The 27,354-nt window shown below is 42.7% G+C and overlaps 1 protein-coding gene across 6 annotated transcripts in view; it reads left to right on the top strand.

Moving 5' to 3' along the window:
- Nucleotides 1-27,354, top strand: part of LOC132955687 (RNA binding protein fox-1 homolog 3-like) — a 548,807-nt gene that overhangs the window by 467,843 nt on the left and 53,610 nt on the right. For 5 of the 6 annotated variants that reach the window (XM_061028638.1, XM_061028637.1, XM_061028636.1 and 2 more), the window contains 2 exons: nucleotides 16,716-16,964; nucleotides 25,637-25,783. In XM_061028638.1, the coding sequence (XP_060884621.1) occupies nucleotides 16,716-16,964; nucleotides 25,637-25,783 (396 nt within the window). The remainder of the gene's footprint in view (nucleotides 1-16,715; nucleotides 16,965-25,636; nucleotides 25,784-27,354) is intronic. The other variant, XM_061028634.1, reaches the window with a different exon arrangement.

Here is a 27,354-nt window from a genome sequence, read left to right as displayed (position 1 = left end):
ACCGTATGAGGCTAAAATTGACTTCATAGACATGTTTAAAGAATGCTTTGGTTTATTTTATTACTTTCAAGAGAGACAATGATTTGACTAAAAGTAATGACAAAAATGTAAAGACTTTTACTGACTGAGACAGGATACTAGACAAAAAGTATAAAGGACAAACAATGATTCAAATGTGACTAAAACTAACAAACCTTTTCATCTAAAGACTAAGATTACATCTAAAATAGCTGTCAAAATTAACACTGGCACATGCAAAGTGGAGTTTCATGAAGAAAGTACTCCAGACGTCCAGGAAATGTGGAGTCAGGTGACATAGTTGAGAGGCCAATATATTCTTCGACAGAAGTGTTGAAGCCGGTCACCTACAATTCTGAGATTCAAGTCTAGTGTGAAACAATTTAATTTGTGTGTTTTGTAACCATAGCCAAGTAGTTCATGAGGACTAATGCACCCCGTTCCATCCCAATCATGAATGACCATAGGTAAAGAAAAAACAACATTTGGCTGGTGATAAATAGTCCATGGCTACCATGTGACCTTAATCCCCTGATTTGCATGCCTACCACTGCACTCTTTGCACCAAGATGTCAATTGATTACCATATCCAGCAGCACCCTTGGGGGGCAGGCCCATTGATCAAGCCCATGGATTGGTGGGAACCACAGGGTGGAACACAGAAGTGGACCAGAACATCCAATTATAGCCGTCCCATTGGGAGTAGGCTAAATCTCTTTCTGCTGCTCCAGTCAGCTACAAAGGCCCTGGCCTCTTGTTAGCTGGCCAGGTATCGTTTTGATCTCATAGTTATCAGATCACTCAGCTGGTAAGGGCTGTTTACGTATTGACCCAGTATGGTTCCAGAAACTCCATTGTCATCAAATCATTAGATTGCTGTGGTAGAAATAAATCCCCATTTTACGCCTCTGGACACAAGTTTTCAAAGTCAACACATGGCAGTAATTAGCTTAGCTACTTTGCTTACCTCTTCTAAAGCTATCTTCTTAACTTCAATAGGTGTGTTTCCTTGATACAACTTTTTTCTCATTACACTGTGAGAGTGTACACACTGATCTGAACCACACGCTGTATAGAATTAGAGACTTTAGCCTCAGGGTCTGAAAAGTGACAATCTCGGCATCTCCATGTTTTTGCTTTTGGGGAAAAACTTAATTTTTTTGCGGCTTCTTGTGTAGCTAGGACTTCCTTTTCGGCAGCACTGTTTATTGTTTACAGTCAGACAACAATTACGAGAAACGAGGATGGAGTTGGAATTGAGAAATCACGTCTGAGAAGGAACTGCCAGTTGAAATTATAGAGATTTAAGCCAAACTACCGTTGATGCATTCTGCCTCTTTTTGGTCCTCACCATGGACTGGTTTCCTGCATACCTGGATACCAAAGCCTGTATGAATACAATTGATGATACTAATCTTATTACAAACACAAACCAAAAGGCTTCCAACACCAAACACCTTGTCCATCGCCAACAGCCTTTGTATCCAGATTCAGAATCCAATAAAGAATCTACATGTGACGTCTCCAGCAGAAACAATGCCATGTTCAGTTTGCTTTTCAGGATCTTAACGTTTGTTACTCACCATCCCTGCCGGCTTCTTCCTCTTGTCAATATGTGCTAACCCAACTCTTGCTCCGAATAACTATGAACAACTATGACAGCTTGATTGCCAATCTCAAGGTTTTAAAACAGTAGTGCACAAAGCAAAGAGCATCCGTAAAATCTATGGTCTGGAAGGATTTGGTCATTGAAAAAATGAGAGATGCAAACTGACACTGCAGAAAATCTAGGGCAATGAAGTGCTTGATGTCCTACTTTATGCTTTTATCTGGCAACAATATTTATTTAACTGTAATATCAATATTAAAATTTAAAGAATCTTCTCGAGCAGACCCTGATGTGGGCCTCCGACACAGAAAAGACCAGTTCTTTTTTTGGGACCCTTCAGGAGTTAGGTTTGGTTTCCTGTGTGTGATATTGATGCGTTTTGTTTTGTACATTGATTGTTCATTACTTAGTCCAAGTGGAACGTTGTCCCTGTCAGTCCCTGCCGCCCTCCCGAGCTCTTTGTCTACTCGTGTAGTCTCTGCAGTCTCTCCCAATCTCCATAAGTCCCTCTCCATCCCAGCCCTCTCTCTCTTGTCCTGCCATCTCTCTGACTCAGACAGAAAGAGTGCAGTGATAGAACAGTCCCTATGAATAATGTACGGTGGTTCCTTTTACAATGAAACCGTCTTAAACCATCAAACATTTAGCAAGGTTTCCCTTTCCATTAAAGAAAAAGGCTGCTGAAGAGGCCTACAGGACAGCAGCTTCTTTAACTTTTTTAATGGACTAGAAGCACAAAATGTGATAAATTACAATTATCATTTCAATTATAGTTACTGTCTTATATACAGTATATCGTGAAGTGTATTTCAGCACTGTATCTCAATGATTTAGGTTCTTAACAATTTGGAAGTTACTTCTATGTGTAAACAGATTTCAGTTGTAAAAAAAACATTGGCATTATACAGTCCTTTGGTGATTCAACCAGCATCTGATGATAATTTTGCAATGAACTAGTTTAATGAATTAATTAATAAATGTAACTTCAAGAGATACAGCGATTAAAAAATTCACGGCTGATACCGATACCAATCCTGGAAATTAAAATTTAGCCAATTGCCGACTTCCATACCGATGTTTGTTTCACAACTTTTTTTGGTGTAAGACTCCCACTAAGCCAACATTTTCACTCGTGTTTGTTCATTGTTGATTTCTTCTGCCCCATTAAAACGTGTCCTCTCTGAATCAGTAGTTAGGTGTACTAGATGCCAGCATTAAATGGATTTGGAACAACAAATAAACTTTGGCTACTGACATCGGTTCATGCCACACTATTTGCTGATGTCTCTCAACAGGGCCAATACTGGCCGATACCGATGTTGAACCGATGCATTCCTAGTAACTTCTCCAACTCCATGTTGCATCTCAAGTTGCTCATTAGACCTTTTAATAACACAAGCAGAAAAGTCTTGGCCCAAATATCCCTTCTCAATTAACCCTTTGCTGTCTACCATGAATTCCTACATCTATGTGTCGCATTCCAAAGCAAAAAAACCCTTTTTTTAAACAGTGACATGCGTAGATTTAACAGAAGGCATCACCCCTCAGTAGATGCATTTATTGTTTGAACATACCTGAACACATCTCTGTATGTAAGCTTGTGTGTGTGTGTTTATGTACGGACCTTCCTCACGTCATACAGTATGTCGTGTCCTGGGGCAAGACCCTTAACCCCAAGTTGTGAATGTGAATGAATGGGATGAATTACTTCTGATGGTTACTGCCATATGTGTGTGCATGGGTAGGGGTGGTCTGTGGTGTAAAAGTGTTTGTCGTAGAAGTCAGAAGACTAGAAAAGCTTACAAGCTCAAGTCCATTTACCATTTACCATAACATAATTATCTAGATTTCAGATTGCGACTAATCTGATTCGCATTATGTTTTTCAAAGATTGCTGTATTAGCCATCGCCAATATCAGTTGAGAAAATCCCAGCAGCACATCTTATCTCACTCATTCCCAGTAAATGAAAACACATATTAGCCGCTTCTTGTCCTTATCCACTTTCGATTGAATGCTTAGAATTAAGAGTGCTCGATTCCTCCCCTTGCTCTTATTCGACTGTATCAGCACTGCTTCACTCGTCCGCTATCGATGCAGCCTCCCTGTCCCAAGCACTCTGCACTGATTGAGCTGGCCACAGCCTATCTCTATAGCCAGGTTAGAATCATTTAGCCTAATGGTTTTCAGTGGCCGTGGCTGATAGTCAATACAGCATGTGTGTGTGTGTGTGTGTGTGTGTGTGTGTGTGTGTGTGTGTGTGTGTGTGTGTGCGTGTGTGTGTGCGTGCGTGCGTGCGTGCGTGTGGTCAGCCGATGCTATCCTAGAAGCAGTGCTATGGTCTAACCCCCATGAGGCTTTTTCACTTATTAAGGCACAGACACAGCCGGAGAATGAATGAGAACAAAATATATATAAAATCGGAATGCAAACAAATATGGTGGCATTTCAATTTACCTGAGCACATTCACATAGATCCGAACGGAATGAGGCGGTCATTACCGAGATGAGAGTGGTGGCTCATAAGGGCTGATGATATCTGGTTGAGTCCCAAAGGGGAGCTGTAGATTGCTAATAGTTTTCCAGCTGCCGTTATCTCTGATCATGATACACTTAGGGCCCCGCTGGTTCTCACCGCCTCCTCGTAATGAGATCAGACAGACAGACAGCGTGCACTATGCGTGAGTGTGAGTGTGTGTTTGTGTTTGATATAAAATGTCGGCTTTTGCTGTCATCGTTTTGATATGTTTGGACAAATCCTTTCACATGTAATTACTGAATATAATTTAAATTCATCATGTATACATCCTTCTGTAAATTGTTGTTCTAAAGCTCACTGTATCTTCCTCCTTTTGTGCCAGAAACGATCAAAGAGCCATCAATGAGCCGCACTGTTGCACTGGGTGACATGTTCCTTTATTACACTGTAAACCCCAATTCACTCACTCACCTTTAAAGTTTATTGGAAACGGCTTGCACACAAAACTTTGAGTGTGGTACAGTGCAGTAACATCAAAGTTATGACTTCACCTGACACATCATAAACCTGTTACTTGACTCTTGACCAACCTGAGAGTTCAGACGGTTTAACACAAGCTATACAGCTTAAATAATATGGAGTTCTGTATCATTCATTTAGGACACAGAATACAAGTTATTGTGCTTCTTTATTTCACAGTAATGGTTTTTTCAACACATTATTTTCTTAACAACCAACTTAAACATGCGCAGGAGGGGGTTAATGCTCGCCATGAAACGATACCTGTAGAAATACACATCCAGTGAAATGTACAGGTATAAAACATGCCTTTTTTTTAGGTTTTTAAATGTGAAATCTTAAAAGGTATAGAATCAGAAGCAGCTTGTAAACTCAAGATTCAACATGGACCCCCCCCCCCCCCCCCCTCCAGGGCTCATCGCCACCGGAAGGGCTGCCTACTGGAGGGTTAGCATGTGGGTTTACTGCCTGTACCATCACTGCAAGCTTCCTAAGAATATTACCTTTGTTGTACTGGGAAAGCAGATAATTTAGGAAGCTAGCAGAAGCTAATCGGTGGTGTTAGGCACCTGCCAGTCCAACAGAAATCAGGCCAACTCATCGTCCGGGTGTCGAAAGCCATCCCAAAGTTCACCCTCGTTTTGGAGTAAGCCTTATCCCCTTAGCCTTTGTCCTCACTATGGGTATATTTTCTCTTCTTTGCTGTCCTCATTCATATATTCACTGGTTTTAATGGTGCCAATCGCTGAATTGCAGAGTGTTGCCGATCTATCCATGATGTTGTTATTAAGTTCAGCCAAGCGAACATTGTGTCTTGTTTTTTCTCATTTAACTGTCATTTAACAATGGATTTTCCCGTTGTTATCCAAAATCTAATTTACAAGAAGTCCAGGCGAATGGCTAAAACTTAGAAAAAAAGTTTCCGAACAACAAAAGAAACACACACAAAAATAGAAATAACACCAAAAAATCAGAGTGAGTGAGAATGAGTTTTCTGTACACCTCTACTGCACTCTTGAGCTCCTTTTTAAAGAAGCGACGCAATGACTGAAGGCCTCCATTAGAACTGCAATCTGATTTCTGTTGGTGCATTGTTCTGAAGGGGAGATAAAGCCGGACGCACCACACCGCTACACATCGCCTCCTTTTGTTGTCGTTCTCTACAGAAGTCCAACTTCGATTATTGCTTTACACCATTTTTCTCACGGATACAAATGCACGTAGCAAATTAGAAGAGGATTAGGAAATCACACTTTCATTCAGAAATCATGTTGCCTTTTTCTTGATTTTTCAACAATTGTTGTATTGTAGAGGTAAACAGGCACACGTCTTTTACTGAGAGTGACCAGAGTGAATAAACTGTCTCACACACACTCACAGTTCCTGAGCTTTCCTCCGTTTTTCAGTGTGTGTCTCTGTCCTCAACGCGTCCTCCTCCTCCTCCTCCTCCGGGTGTGCTGCTGGTGTCTGAAGCTTTGTGTCGGGGTCTGATTGAATCGGGCACACAGGCAGATTTACATATGTTTGCCATTGTTACGGGGGTTAGTGAATATCATGTAGCAGGCCTGGAGGGAGCCGGCAGCCAGCGGACCTGCGACACACTCTGAATCCTAAACAGTCCTTCCTCTCATTCAGCCTCACTGCTCCACTCCTGCATGAACATGATTTCTCTCCCTCTCTCTCTCTCTCTCTCTCACTCACTGGCTTTCTTGTTCTATAGCTATCATCTCTCACAGACACACACACACACACATACTCGCACGCAGGGGTTGGGTCGTGGAGTATCCCCGCTCGGCCGGTGAGGGACTGGGAGTGTCGGCCAATCTCTGCTCAGCCGAGTGTTAAATTAGATTCTGTTGCCTCTCTGTCAGAGTTCTGTGTGTACGTCGGTGTGTGTGTGCGTGTGTGTGTGTTTGTGTGGAGCGTGTCTTACACACTTGAGCATAACTCACTCACAGGGACTGGGTCACTGTCACACACACTGATATTCATAGTAGCGGCCTGTTCAGAGGGAAAACCTGGGTGAGTGTGCAGAGCTGGGGCTGTCCTCGCTTTGTGCTCCTCCTCCTGCTGCTGATCAGGATGATGATGATGATGATGATGATGATGACGATGATGAGTGTGTTTTGGCTAATGTTCAGTCTTTCCACAGTAAAAACACATATCAGGGTTTGTTTCCTCCTTCGAGACCCGCACGGCTCTCTCTTCGCTAATTTTCCGCCTTCCTTCTCCCTCTCTGTTCTCCCCTCGCTGTGTGCAGCTTCTCATTCCTCCATAATTAACACAAATGGAGAATTAGCGTCTTTTTAGCAGGGGAGGCTTTAATTTCATGACTGTATTATGCTGCCAACAGATGGAGGCTATTTTACACCGCGTAATGCATTATAACAGAATATTTCCGATGTTATGTTATCATTTAATGATGATGTGACCAGTGGGGCGTGCTTACCGGGTAATAGATGAGTGGTGTGTGTGTGTGTGTGTGTGTGTGTGTGTGTGTGTGTGTGAGCAGGTAACCAGAACTATTCCTCTGGCTGCCGTTGTCAAGGCCGATTTATAGTCGGCGTCAGACTAACTCATCGATAGGGGGGTGTTGGTATAGCGGCCCTCGCTAAGGGAAGTACAGGAGTTGTGAAAACAGAGCGGCCTAATGGTGCCTGAAAAAAATAATAGTCACGCTGACAGGGGAGCAGACAGCACTAATTAATAAACATTATTAAAAAGGTATTGTCACAGCAGGAAAATGAATGAGACAGAGCCCAGCTGTGGGGCCACACAGGTAATAGAAGGCCCAGCAGTATCTTTTTCTGAGGTGTTTCGATGTCTAGAAAAGCGAGCTCATTCTTTACACTCTTTGCAATGTGAGCTACTTGTACTTAAATTATGTAACCAAAACCAGCAGAGTAACAGGGCTGTGGTGTTGTTTTATACACTTCTGTTTTATGATCCAGTCATGTTACAAAAAGCACGGCTTTTGTGAGGAACTTTTTTATCCAGCCATCCAATCAGGGAGGAGCAGGGGTGGGGCAGTATCTTCACATTCACATCCTTCTAAAAACAAGAATGGAGGAGACATTTCTGCATCTAGTCCCCCAATATTCACCATATCAACATGTCTAGGTGTTTCAGCATTCTCTTCATCCAAGTCATCAAGTATGTGCAAAAAAAAAGTATCAGGCAACTAGCGACAATGTGTCTCATCAGAAAGCACTGAGCATTGAAGGTGCTCTCGGGCACTTGCAGCTGGTTGTTTTAGGTAGAGCTCCTATCTTTGCAGCTGGAAAAAAACATTGCATCATCACATAACAGTCCATCATGGTATAGCCTCACACAACATTAAACCACCAGGGTCAAGATGAAATCAGTGCGCACACACAACTTGTCTGATTCAGAAAACCTCACATGCACATGTTGGTTGTGTTGAATTGTCTTAAACTTCATTGCTTCTCCTGCAGTTTGCCACAAATGAATGTAAGGGGGAGGGGGGGGGGGTGGAGGGATGAATATGCTTATCAATACTTGCGCTCCACCTCTCAGTAGACCTGCCAATGAATGACAGAGAGGTTCTCCATCAGAGCAAAGCGACCATGACTTACAGCTGTGGCTATTAATAGCATCGACGCCACTTATTCAAAACACAAAGTGATGATTCAATCAGCAGGGTGATTAATCTATTGAGCTCGTGTTGAAGCAGACCGTGCAAAAATGCTTTGCAATTAAGGATCAAATAAAGGAAATCACTTAAGAAAAAGATGGCTGCAGTGTGCAAGTTTTGGAAGAAGACAGGACAGCACACTCGCTCCAATGCCAGAAAAAAGTAGATTTTCTTTCTTTTTTTGTTTTTTGCACTGCCCTGCACCTTCATTATGTGCATATAACTACCTCCTTTTTCTAGGTATGCAATTTTGAACACAACATCCCTTTTAAACAAAAATGTCTGTATTTGTGAGGGGTATTTTTTGCGTACATACTTTTGTAACATCTAGTCCTCAATAGCACTATTTCCCCCAATTTTCCTGAATTGAGAAATTCTGGTATGACCTATACCTAAAAGAGAAGAACTGGAGAGAGTAGAAAAAACTATTCACACCTTTAAATTCATTTAACAGCATCAAGGAACTGTTGAGCAAACAAAAGAAAACATGACTTTAAATACTGCAACTTCTAGCAGTCATCTCCTTCATCATCATCAGCGGCTGTTTTTACTCTCCTCCTGTTTGACTGACATTGAACACCATGATACATTTTTTGTTATCACGGTCTGAACTGATGAAAACAATGTTTACATTTCTCTGAAGGGAATCACTGACTCATTACATTAATTGTTATCAGCTCCAGTGTAGTCACCTCAATATTTTTGTCATGTAGACTTCATGAAACACATATTTTGTACAAATGTTATAGTCGACACACTGAATCTGTTGTCTTTGTCTGCTGAAGCATGAATCCCACAGGAAGCTGAAACCATACAAATTTCCTGCTGTCTGCATTTTGTGAAATTGTAAACTCTAGAGAATTCTCAACAACCTGTTTGACTACAATCACACAGCTTCAGCAGCAGCAGTGATTAAAAGAAGAGAATACAAACAGAAGTGAACAACACTAGAACATTTGACATAGAGCTGTTTGTCATACTGAAAATACTCAGGTCTTTCAGTAAGGGAGCAGCTGATATTACTGCCTCTAGTGTGGTTAGACCGGACAAGAGGTCAGAGGGCGGCTACAGTCGTCTGAGGCCATGAGGCTGATGATGCAACTGGGCCAAAAAGCAACGCTAAAAAGTAATTCCACTGTTAATGACGAAGACCCTGGAAATAAGTTAAAAGCAAAAACTGTAAAAAAACTAAAGGGTCAGGTAAGAGAGAAGAAAGCAAAGAAGGAAGTCATTGCATTTTTTTAAGGAGGCTGATTGCAAACACATGAGACCCACCGCTGTCACTCAACGCTAAAGTAATTAAATTGATTTATATAAATTCACCCTCCTTTCATTTAGATTAAAAAATAAATGGGCTAGAACAAAACATATTTTCAGAACAAGTTGTAAACATGTTCATTACTGCTGCAAAATTAGTCTTGACATGGTGCTCAACAGGGACTGACTCGCTTTTACAGCCGGCCTCAAGTGGCCACGCGAGGAACTGCAGGATTTGGTTTTGGGTGCTTCTGCTTTTGAGTTATTTTTCTGCTGTGGAAACTGCTACTTGGCAACAGCAGTTATTATTGGAACATAATTCTGATTCTGAGAGTGAAGGTGACGATGACTAGGGCCCGACTGATATCGGCACATATCTGCGATAAAATTAGCCGATACTGATAGTCACAGGATATGCTAATATCGGCCAATATTATCGGTCGGGCTCTAGTGATGACATGATTATTTGGTATATAGAATAAAATCCTGAGGTGGATCGCTCTGATTTAAGGTTGTAGAGTCATTGAGGGTTAACAGGAGACACGTATTTGTACTCTCTCGGCCTCACTGCTCTGTTTTTGGTTGTTTCATTTTTTTGTATTGAAGTGCAATCGAACTAGACCGTCTAATGTTACTTTTGCTAACAGACAAATATCTGCTTGTGTTGGGAGAGTGCTCCTCCTACTTTCTCTCCCTCTATCCTTTTGCTTCCCCTCGTTCCTCCTTTCTGTCTGATGTCTGTGCCGGACATCGATATTAATCGCCCCCTAAAGCAGCAACTTTCTGGCATGTTTATGCTCCCTGGCCCTGAACGCTGCATTAGGGAAAAGACTGACTGAACGGCCATGTGTCTGTGAGTGACAGGCCCATTGGTTCACTACAAAACCATGCACCACACATGCAATGGTGCAGAGTGTTAGTGGGTGAACCAGTTGTGTCTCTTTTTTTTTTTTCTTTTTTTTTTTGTGCATTCAACTTATTTCCTTGTATTTGTTTTTTTTTCTGTCTATTAGGTTGAATGACAGAACTTTAACTTTTGGAGCAATACGCCTCAACATCTGTGCGAGTGTTTGTGTGTTTTCGATTTGCATGTCCCAATCTGATCAGTCTCTCCGGCTCTCGGCCCCAAACTTCATTAGTTGTCTCTGTCAACCAGGAACAATAAAGCTGTGGTGATGGGAGTGTAAGGGACTCGCAACAGCAGGACCGACACACACACACACACACACACACACACACACACACACACACACACACACACACACACACACACACACACACAAGCACACCTTTGAGCGGTGTCTTTGGTATTTGTTTTTCTGTGACTGAAAAGAATTCAGGGCTTTCTTTTTTCTTTTTTTTTTTTACTTCCGTGCAGTCTGACTCTGCATCATTCCCTCTCTTCCAATAAAATCATAATAATCCAATTCAATTGGGGGTGTTGGTGGGTGTGTGAAGGGTCTCAGCCCAGCGTCGAGCTCAGGTGAAGGGTTAGCAGGGGTGGAGAGAAGCCCCCGGGCTACTTCAGAAAATAGCTGTAGAGATGGGGATCAATATTATAGACACACTGCTGCTGTGCCAGCATGTGTGTGTTGATATGTATGTCTGAGTGTGTGTGTGTGTTTTTTTTTAATTATCCTGCAATGAATAAACCTGTTTTTTCTCTCTCTCTAATCATCAGACACATACATTTACAGCTGTGTGTAAATTATCCAACAAGCCGTCTGTTCCTCCTCAACATCTCTGCTGATGTCGGCGTGTTGTTTGAGGCGTCACAGGTCAACAAAGGCGTAAATCTTTTATACAATCTGAGTCATATTTGAGATATCAAAAAAGGACACACACACTCTCTGACATGAAGGGATTTATATATCTTGGCGCTAAAGGTGCATTAAGTAAAATGAAACTCACATTGCTGCAGGAGTTTGAAGGCTCTCTCACATCGGGGGTGAACGCTGTTTGTTTCTTTAGACTGAACTTCAACATCACTCCTCTAATCAAACGTCCTGCCCCTCCTTTCATCATACTACAGTAAATCATCATGAAGAAGACAGTGTCCAATACTACTGTCTAAAAATACAGAGGGAGAGAAAGTAGTGGAGCCTCTGTTCAGTTATGTTAGTTTTCACATATGCACTCCTGAAAATATCTAGATCATATCAGAAGGACTGTCTCGGTTCATACACTCTATGCACTGACTCCAGTCACAGGATATAAATGTCACCACCCTCTCCTACTGGCTCATGGGAATTCTCCTGATTGTATCCTGCTGCGTTCTCACATCAGCTAACTCAGACATGCTGCAGAAGCAAATACTAGAGGGTCTGGCAGGAGAAACTCTGCGTAAAGTTCAAGCCAAATATCAAATATCAGCAGTTTTTCAGGAGTGTGAAAGCCCTATACGTTTCTTAAATGAAGACAACATTGGCTTGTGCTCGCACAGAAACTGAACCCATCGGTCTCCTGGATCAAAAACCTTTTTGTTTGACTCATCCATCCTCAACAACCACCACCTGAAGCTGACTGTTATGCACTACATAGCTCACATTACTTTAATATCACAATAAAACAATAAGCCTGTGGACAGTGGCCTGAAGTGATGTCTTAGAGGTCCCTTCAGCTTCTTATTAAGAAGCCTTGGGCTACTGACAATGCTGCTGTATTTGCAACTTGCAGAAGTAACATATCAACAAGTGACATTTTTCAATTTCTGTTGTCATCAGTGGCCGCATGACTTGACTTAAAGTTGCATGAAGATACGCCTTCCCAGCAGTGACAGAGAGTGAGAGAGAGATAATGTATGTGTGTGTGTGTGTGTGTTAGAGGAAGAGAGAGAGAGAGAGAGAGAGAGAGAGAGAGAGAGCTTCATACATGTGTCAGGGGTACAAATGGAGCGGGAGTCCATCAGACATCAGGCATGGCGCTCCACTGAGCCAAAGGGAAATAAACTCAATGAGGGAAAGACAGAGGATATAGAAGGAGAGAGAGAGATAGAGAGGTGTGTGGATGATGCAGAGAGATGGATGGAGGGATGGAGGGAGAGAGGGATGGATAGTATGATTTAGCTGATAGGAGAAATCATTTACCAGCGCAATTTGTCGACAAGGATCTGGGGATGTCTCAGTGTGTCAGCGCCTCAGTCACTGTGATGGATGATGGAAGTTCACTGACTCTAACTCTCTCTCTCTCTCTCTCTCTGCCTCTGGCTCTCTCTAACTCTATTTCTCTCTCCCTTCGCCTTTTTTTCCTGCTCACTCTTTTCTGCCCAAGACCCCAGCAAGGCAAAACCGTCTCCATCTCAGTGTGAGCATGGCTGTGTGTGTGTGTGTGTGTGTGCATGTGTGTGTGTGTGTGTGTGTGCGCGTGTGCATACATACAGAGAGATGTATGGCACATCAGCTCATGATTTAGGCATATTAAAAGGAAAACTTCCAGGTAAAGCACTTTCCCTGCAGCTCTCATTTCCCTCACTCTGCTGCCATTATTTAACCTGACTGCTCATGGCTGGCTGCTGGTGTGTGTGTGTGTGTGTGTGTGTGTGTGTGTGTGTGTGTGTGTGTGTGTGTGTGTGTGTGTGTGTGTGTGTGTGTGTGTGTGTGTGTGTGTGTGTTTGTGTGTAGGTGTGCTTGTCTGTGGTGTGTGTGTATTGACCAGGTGGGGCCATATATCAGCTCAGGTCTTTATTGATGCTGCGAGGCAGGGAGGCCTGTCGATGAGGCTTCTTGTTTTAGTGAACCAAGACTCGCCCCGGGCCACAGCTCCGCCCTGCATGGACTGAGATTAGACTGAATAAGGGAAAACAAGGCTACCGAGGTATAAAGGAGTGGAAAACATGGCCTGTGTGAAGTTGGACTTCTGATTTCTGGTCAGGCTGTAAGAAAACATTTGGTGTATCAGCTTGATCAACGGTACAAAATTGGGTTCATTGATTTGAGATGAGTTGTAAAAAGAACTACGTGCTAACACTGTTTTATTTATTCTGCTTTTAACAACCTCCATATAACAACCCTCTCAGACTGTAGCGCATATGAGACGTGAGCACACATACACATTAAGCCAAAGTCCAGCCATTAGTGAGCACCTTGGGCTCTAGTCTTTTGCAGAGACTCTCACTCTGTTGGCTGTCAGCGGTCCTCGTCTGTGCTTTTCAGCTGATCAAGCACTTTTTTTTTTTTAGCCGTCTAGTGATAGAAATCATTTTGATTGGCTGTTCAGAAAAGCAAATCAGGGGACCACAAAGGGACAACGAAGTGAAGAAAACCAAGGACAAGATTATTCTTCTTTGAAGGAAAAAATAAATAGCTTATAATGATGGCCTGTGTACAAAATTAGAAGAAGCTCTATTATACATTTATCTGAGTGGTAAAAGTAATATTTGAAGGCAAACATCAACAATGATTTGTGTATCAACAGGCAGACGTCTCTTAGTTTTGAATGACTAATACTCTGCATTGCCATCTGCTAGTGTTTAATTTGTTTAAAGTTAAATTAAGAAGGAAAAACCCTGATTGAGATTAAGGTCGCTTTCACATTTGAAGTTTGGTGGACTCGGTGCGATTCAGGGTTGAAGTTGCAGCAGTGTTAGAATTTTTCATTTTGTTCTGTTTGCTTTCAGACTGCTCTCCGTCAAGAACACCAAAGCCTGTCAAATGTTGTGTACCGTAGCTACCCGTCGGCACCCTGTGCATTCACAGTGATGGAGTGATAGTACAGTGGATAGGAACATGGGATGGAAATGACATGTGGGAAAGTCCTGCAGGTGGTCGGTCGGCTTGGAGGACTATAGCCTCACTACATGGGCTTGACATAACTTACCTCGGCTATCAGTGCTTTGACCTGCAAACACCTTCTGTGCAAATCATCCTCACTCTCACATCCTGACATTTCCCAACTCTCTTCAGCGGCCTTATCAATAAATGTAAGTGCGGGGGGAAAAAAGAGAAAGATGATACCAAGATATAGCTTACATTGATGGCATAGATCAAAGCAGTGGTTTATAAGGTGCAGAGCTGCAGAATTTTACAATCCTCAGAATTATTGGTGGGAACAAAATCTTTATCTAAAGGCCCAACTCCTTTCAGGCAAGTGGAGCTGCTCTGTTGTCAATCTTAAGATGTGAAAATCCTGAAGATATAAAAGTCAAGCTAAAATGTAAAGTTTTATAACATTACATCTCTAAAACTATTCAAGGGCAACCTGTTGTACTTAATTGGTCATAACTCTTGTTTACTATGAGGTGTTATGGCAAAGGGTTTGAGGAGTACATTTTTTATCAGAACTAAAAGATATGCATTTAAAAAAAAAAAAAAAGTATGAAAACCTGAACTGAGATGTTGATGAAATGTTTGACCTAATAAGTAATCAAAGCTTGTGTTGCCTTTTTCACATCTGTTTCATCTCTTTGGTACATTTGTCTTTGGCACAATCGTTCCTCAAACTCTAACTCCGTTGAAGTCGTTGAATTCAATTTGAAAAGGGATAAAAGAAATAAACGTTGACACATCAGTTGCCCTTTTTTACTCTTCCATAATCTGAATTGTAAAAAGGTGTTTTCAACGATGATGAAAACACCCTGAGCGATGAGAAAGTCTATTAAAAATAAAATCACTGCAGTTTTTAAAGAGCCGTTAAAGCTCTCAAAGAGCTGTGATGTATAAATCTGTGTTCAGGTTTTATTTATCTACTTTTTCTTTTTATGCTGAGTGTTTATTTAAGCTGTTTGGACATCACGAGGCTTTTTAAAAAGCATCACTCGTTTCAGATCGAAGCAGCACAACAAAGTTCAATTTCATTAATGATGACTTGTTTTCTGCTGGAGATTCACATTTTTCTAAATTTAGATGTGAAGTGACACTAAGTCAACTCTTAATTGAGCATAACGCTCCTCTTGCCCGGGGGATCCGAGGCGACTCGCTGCCAGAAACGATGCAAGCCATCGGCAAACTGCTTTGTTATGCTTTACACCATCAATCTCCATGCGTAGGAATCGCCAACTTCAATACCTCTGTATCGGAAAACAGCTAAGGTCACAGCCTCACCCCACCTCAGAAAGTTGCTGCGATTGATTTTTAACATTTTAGAAAAAGAAAAAAAATAATTTCCTTCAAGTTTTTTGGAGCGCTGAGGAAGAAAAGCAGGGCGCTAATATGTCAGATGGATTCATCATCAGCCCTTTGCTCGGGAGGAAATGATTATCTGACAGGCATGTAGATGAGAGGGAGCGCCCAGACGGGGGTGAAGGGGCACAAAAACGGACCTTAGAAGAGGAGAGACGAGGAGACACAAGCACTAAAGCGAGTGAGGAAGAAAGGGAGGAAAGTGGAGGCGAGAAAATGCCAACTTTTATTAGAAATTTCAAAACTGAGGTTGTCATCAAAGGAGTATCAGTTAATTGATCTTTCTAATCTCCGTAAAATGTGTAATTTGCATCACTTTCTTTTGGCCTACGTGTTTGTCGATCCCTATTTGTGTGTGTGTGTGTGTGGGTGTGTGTGTGTGTTTTCTGAAAGAGTGTTTTGAAGCAGTCTCGTGTTCTGCAAAAGAAAACCAAATTCTTCTGTTGTCACGTCGTCAAAAGGATAAACTCACACACACTCACACACGACAGAGGGCAACATGTTTTATTCTTTATTTGTTTTGATCGCCTCTTTTTCGAGTTTATTGATGGCCAGACGGGAACTTTGATGATTTCCTGTGTCGTCTCCAAGTCTCGTCACTGTTGGGACTTTAATGACCAAGCCATGGCTGTTACGGAGATAAACAGATTAACTCTCCTCCCCTCCTCCCCCACGCTCTCATCCTGTCACTCCCCCCCCCCCCCCCCCCCCCCCCCCCCCTTTCACTCAGTCTCTCTTTCCCCACGTTAAAAAAAGAAACCCATCTCTGTCAGATTTAACAGCCAATCATGTCCTCACCCTCCCCTCCGATAAAAACGACCCGGAGCCAGATACATAAAAGTGTAGATTCATGACTGAAACTGTACACACAAACACAGAAACATGCATTCCTGTTGTCATGACAACACTACAGGCTCTGTTTTAAACATCTAAATCAACTCAACAAACTCACATCCAAGCTCAAGTCCATTTACCAAACAGAACACTTACTTAGAGCCACAACAAAAACATTTCAAAGTGAACCCCACATTGACCTGTTGGCTTTTCTCTTTCCTTCCCTCAGGGCAACCAAGAGGCCCCAGCTCCCCCTGAAGCCATGGCCCAGCCCTTCCCACCGGCCCAGTACCCTCCTCCCCCACAGAACGGGATCCCAGCCGAGTACGCCACGCCCCACGCCCACCCGCCGACCGACTACACAGGACCAAGCACGGTGGCCGAGCACGCCCTGACGCTGTACACGCAGACGCACACGCAGAACGAACAACCGGGAAACGACAGCAACACCCCGGCCCTCACGGCCAACACAGTCACGGTGAGTCAGCAGTTTGTGTTTATCTCGTCCCTCTCTCTCTTTTGTGGAACGTTCTGTAAGGTTTGGCTGCATTTCCAATGGATAAAAAGTTTCAAGTTTGACCAATATATATTTCAAAGAGATACCGACATCAGCACTGATCTGTGTTGTTTCTGCATGATCCAATATGTTTTTTTGAAAATACATTTTAATACAAAAATGCAATTAAATCTTTAAGATGCAATGGGGGAAAAACATTTGTGAAAGTAGCAAAAACCCATCTTCCATCTTTCAATTAAACTTCCACACTGTATTTTTAATCCACACGTCCCAGGTGTGGCATCTTCCTTTGAAGATTTTTTAAAGTTTGGAGAAGAGGTTGAGGGTTCACTCACGGTGCTCAGCACAGCTAAAGAGCTTTTATAGATTTGGGTGGCATGCTGGGAAGCATGCAGGAAACTGAGAGTTAAACCTCTCTCTCGCTGACTCTTGACTGTCTTTCTGAAGTTTCTTTGACACCAAACTTCACACAAGATGAAACCCAGAAGTTAAAAGGTAAGAAGAAGCCGAAGCCTCCCGATAAAAAGCTTGAAAATCAGGGAGAAAATACATAAAACAAGAAAGTAAATGAGTTTCAGAAAAGTGAGGGGAGAACAGTTCCCGATTTTAGCATTTCACAAGGATTTGGTATCTTCTTTTGGGCCTTCACTGTGACATCAGTGAGCGTGCAAATGCTTGCATGAACTATACATGTACCACACACAGAGCAGGGACAGAGTGGTGGCTTCATGTCACAGACTAGTTTATATTTCAGCTGAATTTCACCACTGAAACACATGCAGGCAATACTCCAGTAAGTACGTCCACACCATAGATAACTGCACCGCGTCTCGTCTCTGGTTGAGGAGCCTTCAAGGTGTCAGGGCCAATCAGATCGGAGCACGGCGGGAAGGGATGGGAGGGATGGAAGGGATGGGAGAGATGGGGAGTCCAGCGACGGGAGAAGTTCCAGTACAGTCAGCATCACTGGGAGTGTTTTACGGTCGCTGTGGAGACTTTGTCACGAGCTGTAACTGTTACTGTCAGGAGACGTAGTTACTGCAGGATAAAAGAAAAAGACACCATGCACACGTTCAGTGTCGGCCTAAAACACCACCAAGGTATATTTTTCTATTGCACTAAAAATCTAATATGGAAATGCAAGGATGACCTCAGACAACCCTGATGGAATAAAAAAAGTTTGATAAATAACCTGATGTCATAAAAATGCAGCAATTTACTGAAAGTCCATGAACAAGCAGCTACATTTCCTTTTAAGAATGAAATAAATATTGTGGTTTAATACTTTTACACTCTGTGGAAGTGTTAGGGGAACGCAAGCTTCACATACACACATCCACCATTTTGTCATTGACCTGTGTAAACTCTGACTTCATTCTGTAACCTGTGTAATCCCCCATAGTGGCCAGGGGCAATGATGTGCTTTTCAGACTCAGAGGCCATGTCCACTTCTTTCATCAAGTCTGTGACTGACAGATTAGCGATTAGCATTTTATGAATGACTGTGTTGGATGTGAATGTGTGTACTGTCTGCGACGGTAACATCAGCTTCTATTCAGACAAAAACACTGACATCTAGCAAAGGGGATGCTGTGGAAGGGTTTTTTTGGTCATACAATCCAAACAGCTGGTGTAGTCTTTTTTTCCACGTTTATTCAGAGTCATTTCCTTCAGTTTTAAAAAGTGATGTCATTCACACTCTGGCTGCCTGAGACTGTTTAAGAAGAGAGGCAGGGGTTAAAGATGGCTCCCGCTATACATTGAGTCTCCTTTCGTGTGCTTGTGTTAGTGTGTGTGTGTGTGTGTGTGTGTGTGTGCATGTGTGTGTGCATGTGTGTGTCTTGGTGTAATCCCTGGTGAGAGGAGTCTCTGTAGCCGCCTAACCGTTTGTAATCTACCTGTCTGGCGGTGCTCCCATCTGATAACTTCCATTATCCGCCCGGGGAAGGTAGGCCGCAGACGCACTGCTGAGCTCAGCAAGTCTCTCTCTCTCTCTCTCTCTCTCTCTCTCTCTCGATCTTTCTTACACACAAACACACACACACACAGCCAAAACCGCCTCAAACATCTAAACCTGATTACACACTCCGTTAGAGCTCTCAGATGTGTCGTTACTGTGTTTTCGAGTGAACATGTGGAGGGAATTTTGTGTGTGCGTGCGTGTGTGTGTGTGTGTTTGTGTGTGTGTGTGTGTGTGTGTGTGTGTGTGTGTGTGTGTGTGTGTGTGTGTGTGTGTGTGTTTGTAACTGGCATAAGAGGTTGGGTAGATTAGCTTTTGCAGAGCATCCTTCCTCACACAGGCACGCACATACTGTACCGCTCAGAACTGTACCGCTCAGAACTGTTTCCGTGGTGACAGAGGAGGAAGTGCGGGCTGTTTGTGTATGATAATGTTCATGTAATTATTTCCTCTTCCTGCCTGACTGCTCACATAGCGTGGATGGCGGAGAGGCAGGGTGACCACAGAGGGGAGAAAGAAGGCAGGGCAGGGCAGGGAGACGGGTTTGAGCTCTGTGACCGAGGCAGAGGAGGGCTTACAGCCGTAAAGCCGTTCCATTCCATACCATGCTAAGCTTAATGAAAGACCTCAGCCACCGGATGGAAGAACTGAGCGGAACAGGGAGCGGGACTTATTCTATGTAGGGATTTGTAATGCATTGGCTATTTTGAATGAGATTATAGAACATAGCCTACTGTGCAATGGGCTAACCATGTAAATGACGATGTAATGTGAATAATCCTTGTATCTGTATTTATAAAACATTGGTTTTACAAAGGGCTGAATGGTGTTTAAACATAGAGGACAATAATTCAAGTCGCACAACAACAGCAGGCTTTCTGAAGTCTCTTTCTTTCTGAAGTCTCTTTCTTTCTGAAGTCTCTTTCTTTCTGAAGTCCTTGACTCACCACTCCCACTTTGTCTCAGAAACAGTGGTAACAATAAACAGCAACATATCATTCCCCCTCTCTCACTCTCCCGCTGTATTCTTGCTCAGGTTATCAGCCAATCAGGGGCGTTTACTTTTGTGCTTAACCAACCAGATTCTGCCACAACCTCTATCATCCTGCTGCTGTCATGTTTTCCTTCTCTTTCACCGTCAGTTTGATCGCCGCGACCCTCCTCCGCACCTCCATTCCATCTTAACAGTGTCCAGGTCCAGCTCCTCCGATGTCCACTCGTCATCACATCCTGCATACTTTCATCACCACCACTGGTGTCTAGACTCCATCGGGGGGTATCCTATCCAGCTTTTGCCCTCACTATACTCCATCAAGTGTGCAGACATCCCGATAGAGTCTAGCCAAACGCACTGAACATGTTCTCCTTTTACAAACTTGTAAATTACATGATTGTTTACTTAGAATTAAGTCTCTCCTGATTGAATTATTTCAAATCCCCAGACACACCGACAGGATTAGAGGATCTACGGTAACCATAAAATATCAACTAAAGATCTTCTCAACCAGTTGATAGTGGAGAAAAAAATGGCACTCTTGCCTCTCATAAACTTTCCTCTCCTTTTTTAAAAGCATCTCCAATATTGATCCACCTCGTTTCTGCTTGTGGAGCTTATTAGAAACATGCAGAGGCATTTTAGGTCGGGTAGAATCAGTTACATCTGAACCAGTTCGCTTCCCCGCTTCCATCGCTGCAACACCTGTTGGTTTGACGTTTGCCTGGCAGAACGAGGAGCGTCCAAAACTGCCATGTGGGGGCGCCTTGAAACCGTCTACCTTCTCTGGTCAAAACAAATACAAACCATTACACACCAGAATCTAAACTTAGGAGGAGGACATACTTGATGCTGCATTGTTGTCAGAGAAGCCGGCACTTCAACATAGCATGTTTCCTTAATGTCTGATGATGTGGTAAGGTCACTTCATGATTTAACTCGGAATTCATCTTACATATTGGTCCTTTAAATGATGAACCTAGCAGACAAATGGTTTTTACACGTTCCACCTGCCTGACATGCACTGACTGAAAGTCTTCAGGTTGTACCACTTTAGCATTTTGATGTAATTACCCCCCCCCCCCCCCCCCCCACCTCTGCTCCTCTGCTCAGGCAGATGTGGCTCGATTAACATGCAATTAACACAAATTAAAAGACCAAACGGAACCGAGGCAGCTCCCTGTGGAAGGCTGCTTAGCTCTGGGCGGGGAGGGAGGGGATGAGAGGAGAGAACAAGGTGATAAAGAGGGATGTTCATTATAAAAAACAGAGAAGACTGCTGATTGGATAGTTTACGGTCACTACATATGGCATGCACATGAATGGATTGTGTTTCTTTAAATATTTTTTCAAACCAACAGAACTTATTCTAAAACAGTGAAATGTCGATTGAATTTGATTAACTTTTTTTCTTAGCCGATATGAAGAAGAAAAAAAACAAAAATCAGTGTCTTAAAAACAAATCCAGTTAGAGCATCTTTGTGTTTTATCTGTAAACAAAAAACTTTTAGAAACACTTCAATTCAATTTTTAAATCAGACTTGAGTCACCCATTAAGGATTGTCATAAACTTCCATATAACATTATCTTTTACCGCTTTTCCTGTTCGGGGGTTGTTTGGGGGCTGTCATTGGGCAAGAGGTGGGGTACACCCTGGACTGTTCACCAGTCCATCACAGGGATGACATATAGAGACAAACAACCAGCCACACTCACATTCACACCTACAGATGATTTAGACCAAACAAGCATGTGTTTGGACTGTGGGAGGAAGCCGGAGTACGACACAGGGAGAACATGCAAACTCCACACAGAGAGGCTCCTGTCAGACGGGGATTCAAACCAGGAACCTCCTTGCTATGGGGCAACCGCGTTATCCCCTACCGAGACAACTGTGCAGCCACTCGTCAGAAACTTTTATTTAAAAAAATAAAAAATGTACTTATATATCAGCAGACAAATTCTGCAGGAAAATCTCATTTCACCTGGACTATGCTGTTTCATCAAAAAGATTGGGGAAACTTTATATTGAGCCTTCATGTTTGTAAAATCACTGTGAACATATTTCATTTGATTCCTACAATGTATTCTTCAGGAAACTGAAGCGTGCTGCAATAAGCATTTTCTCTGTCCATTTGGGGCAGCGTAAATCATCAGTTGTGAAGACAACACCGACATTGTGAAACAGACTGATTTCCTCTCTCGCTGTTTTCGCATTGTTCCCCGTAATCATATTAATGTGCAACTCACTCAGAGCAGCAAATCCAAATGTTAAAGCAAACAGAATAGGTAAAACTGTAACAAAAATATAACTAAATGTTGTAACAAGGCAGACAGCGAGCCCTGTGATTGGTCTGCCGGGTGGCATCGTATTTCCTGAATATACAACATTCCCCCGTCCTCTGCTGATTCCGCTCCCGCACATTCCTTCTCCTTCGATGTCTCCTCTCTTTTCTTTTTTGCAATAATTGCAGTTTGATCAACTGCTGCTTATTATTTATACGCTCCTAACCAAAATAACACAATTGGTTTCAGTCGCCATGGTTTCCTGTACACAAACAAGCAGAGAATGAACCCTCGCACTGTTTACTAGCGTTTAAGGTGACCTATTAAAGTAATACGCAGAAGCTCAGGTATGTATTACAGTGCTCACCACAGTGTAGATGTGACACAGAAGTATAAATCAGGCTCTAGCTGCTGTATTTGACATGTTAATGGTGCAAACATGTTGGATACTCAGACGTGAACTTCTGAAGCCTGTGTTAGATCTATTTTTGCTGGTGAATTAAAATACTGGAAGCAATTACATTTCTGCTTAAACCCACTAATTTGTCTCACAAGAGTCAAATGAAAGTAGTAAAGAAGTTGTCAATAGTTGAGCGTCGGTGTGTTGTGAGTCACAAAAGTTCAGTGGATGTTGACATGTAGAGGAGGTGCAGGACGGCCGAGGGGATAATTACAGCCTGTCCACACCATCCATCTGACCTGCAACACCCGGCCCCACGGCCACATTCTGTGTGTGTGTGTGTGTGTGTGTGTGTTAGGGTGTGCTCGCATGTGTGTATGTGTGAGTGTACGTGTAGACAAGGGACTAAGTGCCTGGGAGAGTGTGCTTCATCATCACAGGGTCCCAGCGTCTGCCACTGGCCAAGGATTGATATGAGCTCTTTGCTATTAAACTCTGAGTGTGTGTGTGTGTGTGTGTGTGTGTGTGTGTGTGTGTGTGTGTGTGTGTGTGTGTGTGTGTGTGTGTGAGTGTTGGTGTCTCACATACACGCACCAACACACACACACACACACACACACAAGCATCTGATTATTTCTGTGTCCCTTTCTGTGGAGCACTCCTTGCCTATTCAGCTATGTGTGTGTGTGTGTGTGTGTGTGTTTGTGTTTCCGAGTTTGTGTGTGTGTGTGTGTATGTGTGTGTGTGTGTGTGTGTGTGTGTGTGTGTTTGTGTGATGTAATGCCATTATCCTCACTTGCCTGTCTCTCCCTTTTTACTGTTCTCCCTTCAATCAGCACTTATCCTGCATGCGTCTTTGAACTCTCTCTCCTTTACTTTCTCCATGCTCTCTCTACCTCTCTCTCTCTCTCTTTGCCTCTCGCTCCGTCTATCTCTCTCTCTCTCTCTCTCTCTCGCTCTCTCTTCTCCCCTCTCGCTCTCTCTTCTCCTCTCTCGCTCTGTCGGTATGAATGCCGCTACCTTCAGCACTTCTCTCTCATTGATCGGGGCAGGTTTAGCTGACATCATCGTTCCGTCTCCATCTCTGTCTTTTTCATTCCTTCTCTCTTCATCCCTCCATTCCCCCGCTTTGTCTGATTCATTATGTACATCAACCCCTTCTGCTCTATCTCCCTTCTCCCTGCAAACAACAGACTCACACAGTTAAACGCATTTAGAAACAGATGGTTACAATACCTAGAAAGGCTTTTCTTTTAAAGAGGTCAAAAGCATTTCACAGAGCCGAGGAGGAGCCGTAAAACTGCATTTTCTTTGACTTCAAGTGAGACCAACATTTATTACAACAAGAAGATAATTAAGAGGAAATCACAGGTCTGTCCATCTAAAAGATTGCCATTTGGGGAATACCTGAAATCAGGAAAATCAAAAACCTAAAAAGCCCATTCTATCCCCAACGCGTGATCAGAGGCCCAATGCTTCAAAATATGAACATGAAGATGGTGTCAAATAGAACAATCTAGACCAGGGACAATTCATAGCTTTCAGGTGACGTCACACTCTTATGGAACCGCCCACCTGGCGGGCAAGAAAGACTCTCTACCACCGTACGCTACTGAGAAGTTACTGGTCTCAGTTACCCCCTACGTGTTTTTACCAGTTTTATCTTTAAATTTTTCAAATGAAAGACAGTTGTTGTTGAATGTGATACATTGAACCAACGAGGAAACGAGCCCGGGTTTTGCTTCTACAGAGTTTAATCCGAGAAAGAAAACCCAGAGAGGAGGACATTTGTGGATTAATGCAGTTAGACCCTCCCCAGTTCCTGTGAGAGGAAAAAAAGAACGGACTTCCCCTCATCCTGACATCAATTATAGTGTTGACTAAATCTAAATACTCCTGCCGTTAACTCTCATAACTGCCCCAGAACACTGAAACCCACAGGTGACAGTCATCCTGGTACTATTGTTAGCTAACATTAACTAGCGAATGTTAGCTAATTAGCACTCACAGGTGCTTGAATGAAAAGCATTTCTTACCCTTCACTTCCTAAACAGCAGCATTATCGACCCAGACACATCAAAAAGAGATAACGCTGTCAGTATGTTTGTAGACTTTCCAGTGGTGTAAGGAGAGGGATTCTCCTCTAAATATCACCAAATATCACTGAAATGACGTTCTGGTGTTGTGGTTAAAAGAGTGACCATGTTAACTGACGACTTTCAGACAAATGGGACTGAAAGTGTCCTCTTTGTTCAGCTGATGTATTATCATAATGTCCAAATTATTGATATGAAATGTTTTAATGAAAAGCTAAACAAAGAGGATTTCGATAGGACAAGTGAAAAAGATGGGTCGCAGATGATGACACTGGTTTGCCTGTCGATGGACTGAAAAAAGAGCAAACCCTAACCCCGCCTTTCAACACATCTTCTTCCTATAATGACACCGAATGTTTGCATCTGACCTCAATCCCAAGTGTCCAATAAGTACATACTGTGCACCAAAAAGCAGCTCTATGTGTTCAGGGTGCATCTAGTTAAATCCAGCACCAATCACCTCTTCAAGGCCTATAAGAGTGTATGTTGTTGATTCTCTTGTTTTCTTTGAATGGTTTTTGAACAGTTTCCTAAATCCTCCAGGGCACATATCAGCGTGATGGGAGCAAGAGGAGGGTATCTCTGTTATGGAAAAACAAAACCCTAACCTAACGTTCACATTTAGAGCTACACAGGGAGGTATAGGGTTGAGTTTCAAAAAGCTTTCTTTGATGCCCACCTCCCATCCTTTTTCGCTTTCACACACTTCTCCATTTTATTAATATTTCACCTCCATGTTCTGTCAATCCTCATCTATTGTAAAGTATCTGTTTTATTCATGTCACTCTAGCACCGAGCCTCTCACCTAGATATTTTATTGCTCTCAGGATATATGTTTTTTTTTTCCCCCCACCACGACGGGAGCTTATCTGTTACACCATGTGTGTTTCCCTGCAGCAGGCAGAGGAGGTTGTACAGACGGAGGGCTCCCAGCAGCTCCACCTGCAGCCCAGCGATTCGTCGGAGAAGCAGCAGCCCAAGAGGTTACACGTCTCCAACATCCCCTTCCGCTTCCGAGACCCTGACCTCCGGCAAATGTTCGGGGTGAGAAGACAACTACACCACACACACACACACACACACACACACACACACACACACACACACACACACAACTTCCCTGTACTTTTGATGACAAACACTGCAGGGCAATCACTTTCCGCATCCAGTTCATTCTCCTCACAGCACTGTATACTAATGCTTCTGCATTTTTCAAGAACAGAGAAGCAGATACAGCCAAAATAAGACAAGATGTAAAGGTACATCATGTTTATCATAAATTAAAAGTTATGAGTCGATGACTTATTGGTTCATCTCTGTTTTCTTATATTTCATTTTTTAGCCTTTTCAGAAGATGCTGAACATACAAGCAGACTTGTTTGTTTGACTCAAGTCACAAAACTCAGACACTCAATAAATGGCTCGCTGTGAGCCAATGAAACGTTTTTCTCCGGTGTTGACACAAGTCAAAGCACAACATTTCAATCTCTGATGTGGATATTATTAATACATCGTTATCTCCGCTTTGTACAACAAGCTAACAAGCTCTGCTGAGTGAGAAAAGCGAGTGTTAGTGCCTTGATGAGCCTCCTCCTTCCTTGTTCCTCGTCTGTCTACGTTAGCGACAGAGAGCAAAGTAGAAACGGGGTAAAAGCGGCGCATTGCTTTGCGCTGCATTGCTCGCGGGCAGTTAGGTCACTCCAATAGGAAACAATAGAATCAAGCTGATTGTGTGGCTGATGCTCACTAGCGTCCATGCTGTTAGAACAGGCTGTAGACCAGGCTTCAAACAAGAGGGATGTCTCTTTGTTCCAGACTTTTATCATACTTTTCTTTTCAATTTTCAATGGCTGTTTCTGGGTTCGGAGGGAGATCATGCCCATAAACATCTGAGTATAGCAGAGAAAAGTGATGCGGAACTAAAACTTGTGAGCCAGTGTTCTTTAAATTGTTTACATTTAATCCTCTCTGGTGTTCAAGGCAGTATTGTAACTGGTGGTTACTGGTGGGGTTTTTTTTAGATTAAAGGCCCCAATTTCACACTACAGAGTACAAAGCTATAGTATGCATTATGCAACCATGAGTGCTAATTTTCTATCATAAAGTTCTCATTTTAGATCCCATGTGCCCACGTTACATAAAGTGCATGTATACATGTGCTCTGCTCTCATGGGTGTGTTCAAAATGATGTACCACATTAGTACCATGAGGCAAAGAACATATAGGCATCTTCATACATTCACACTAGTATAAAACAAACTGGTCTAAAAAAGTAGACTGGGTGTAGAACTAATGAAAGAGTCACAAACAAGATGTTAAGCCAAGTGTCGACATCAACTCATTCTGTCTGCTCAATAACTTATAAGAGGATGTGATAAAGACTGAGTATGACATATTGTCCGATGTACATCAGACATAACATCATGTGGCACCCAGTAGCCAAAAATAGTCCAGCAAACATTTCCCCCTCAAGGGTTTTGTTTAGTAACTTTCCTGAGCATCTGCTTGTACCACTGCCAACATGTTGACATGATCAAGTGAAAAGTTCATATTCCATTGAATAATGGATGGAGTTCGTCTGAGAGTTAGGATCCTGTAGGAACACACAAACAGTT

Source organism: Labrus mixtus, chromosome 21, assembly GCF_963584025.1.
Source record: "Labrus mixtus chromosome 21, fLabMix1.1, whole genome shotgun sequence".
NCBI lineage: Eukaryota > Metazoa > Chordata > Actinopteri > Labriformes > Labridae > Labrus > Labrus mixtus.
Note: the sequence above shows the minus strand (reverse complement) of the source record. Positions and strands in the feature narration are given on the sequence as shown.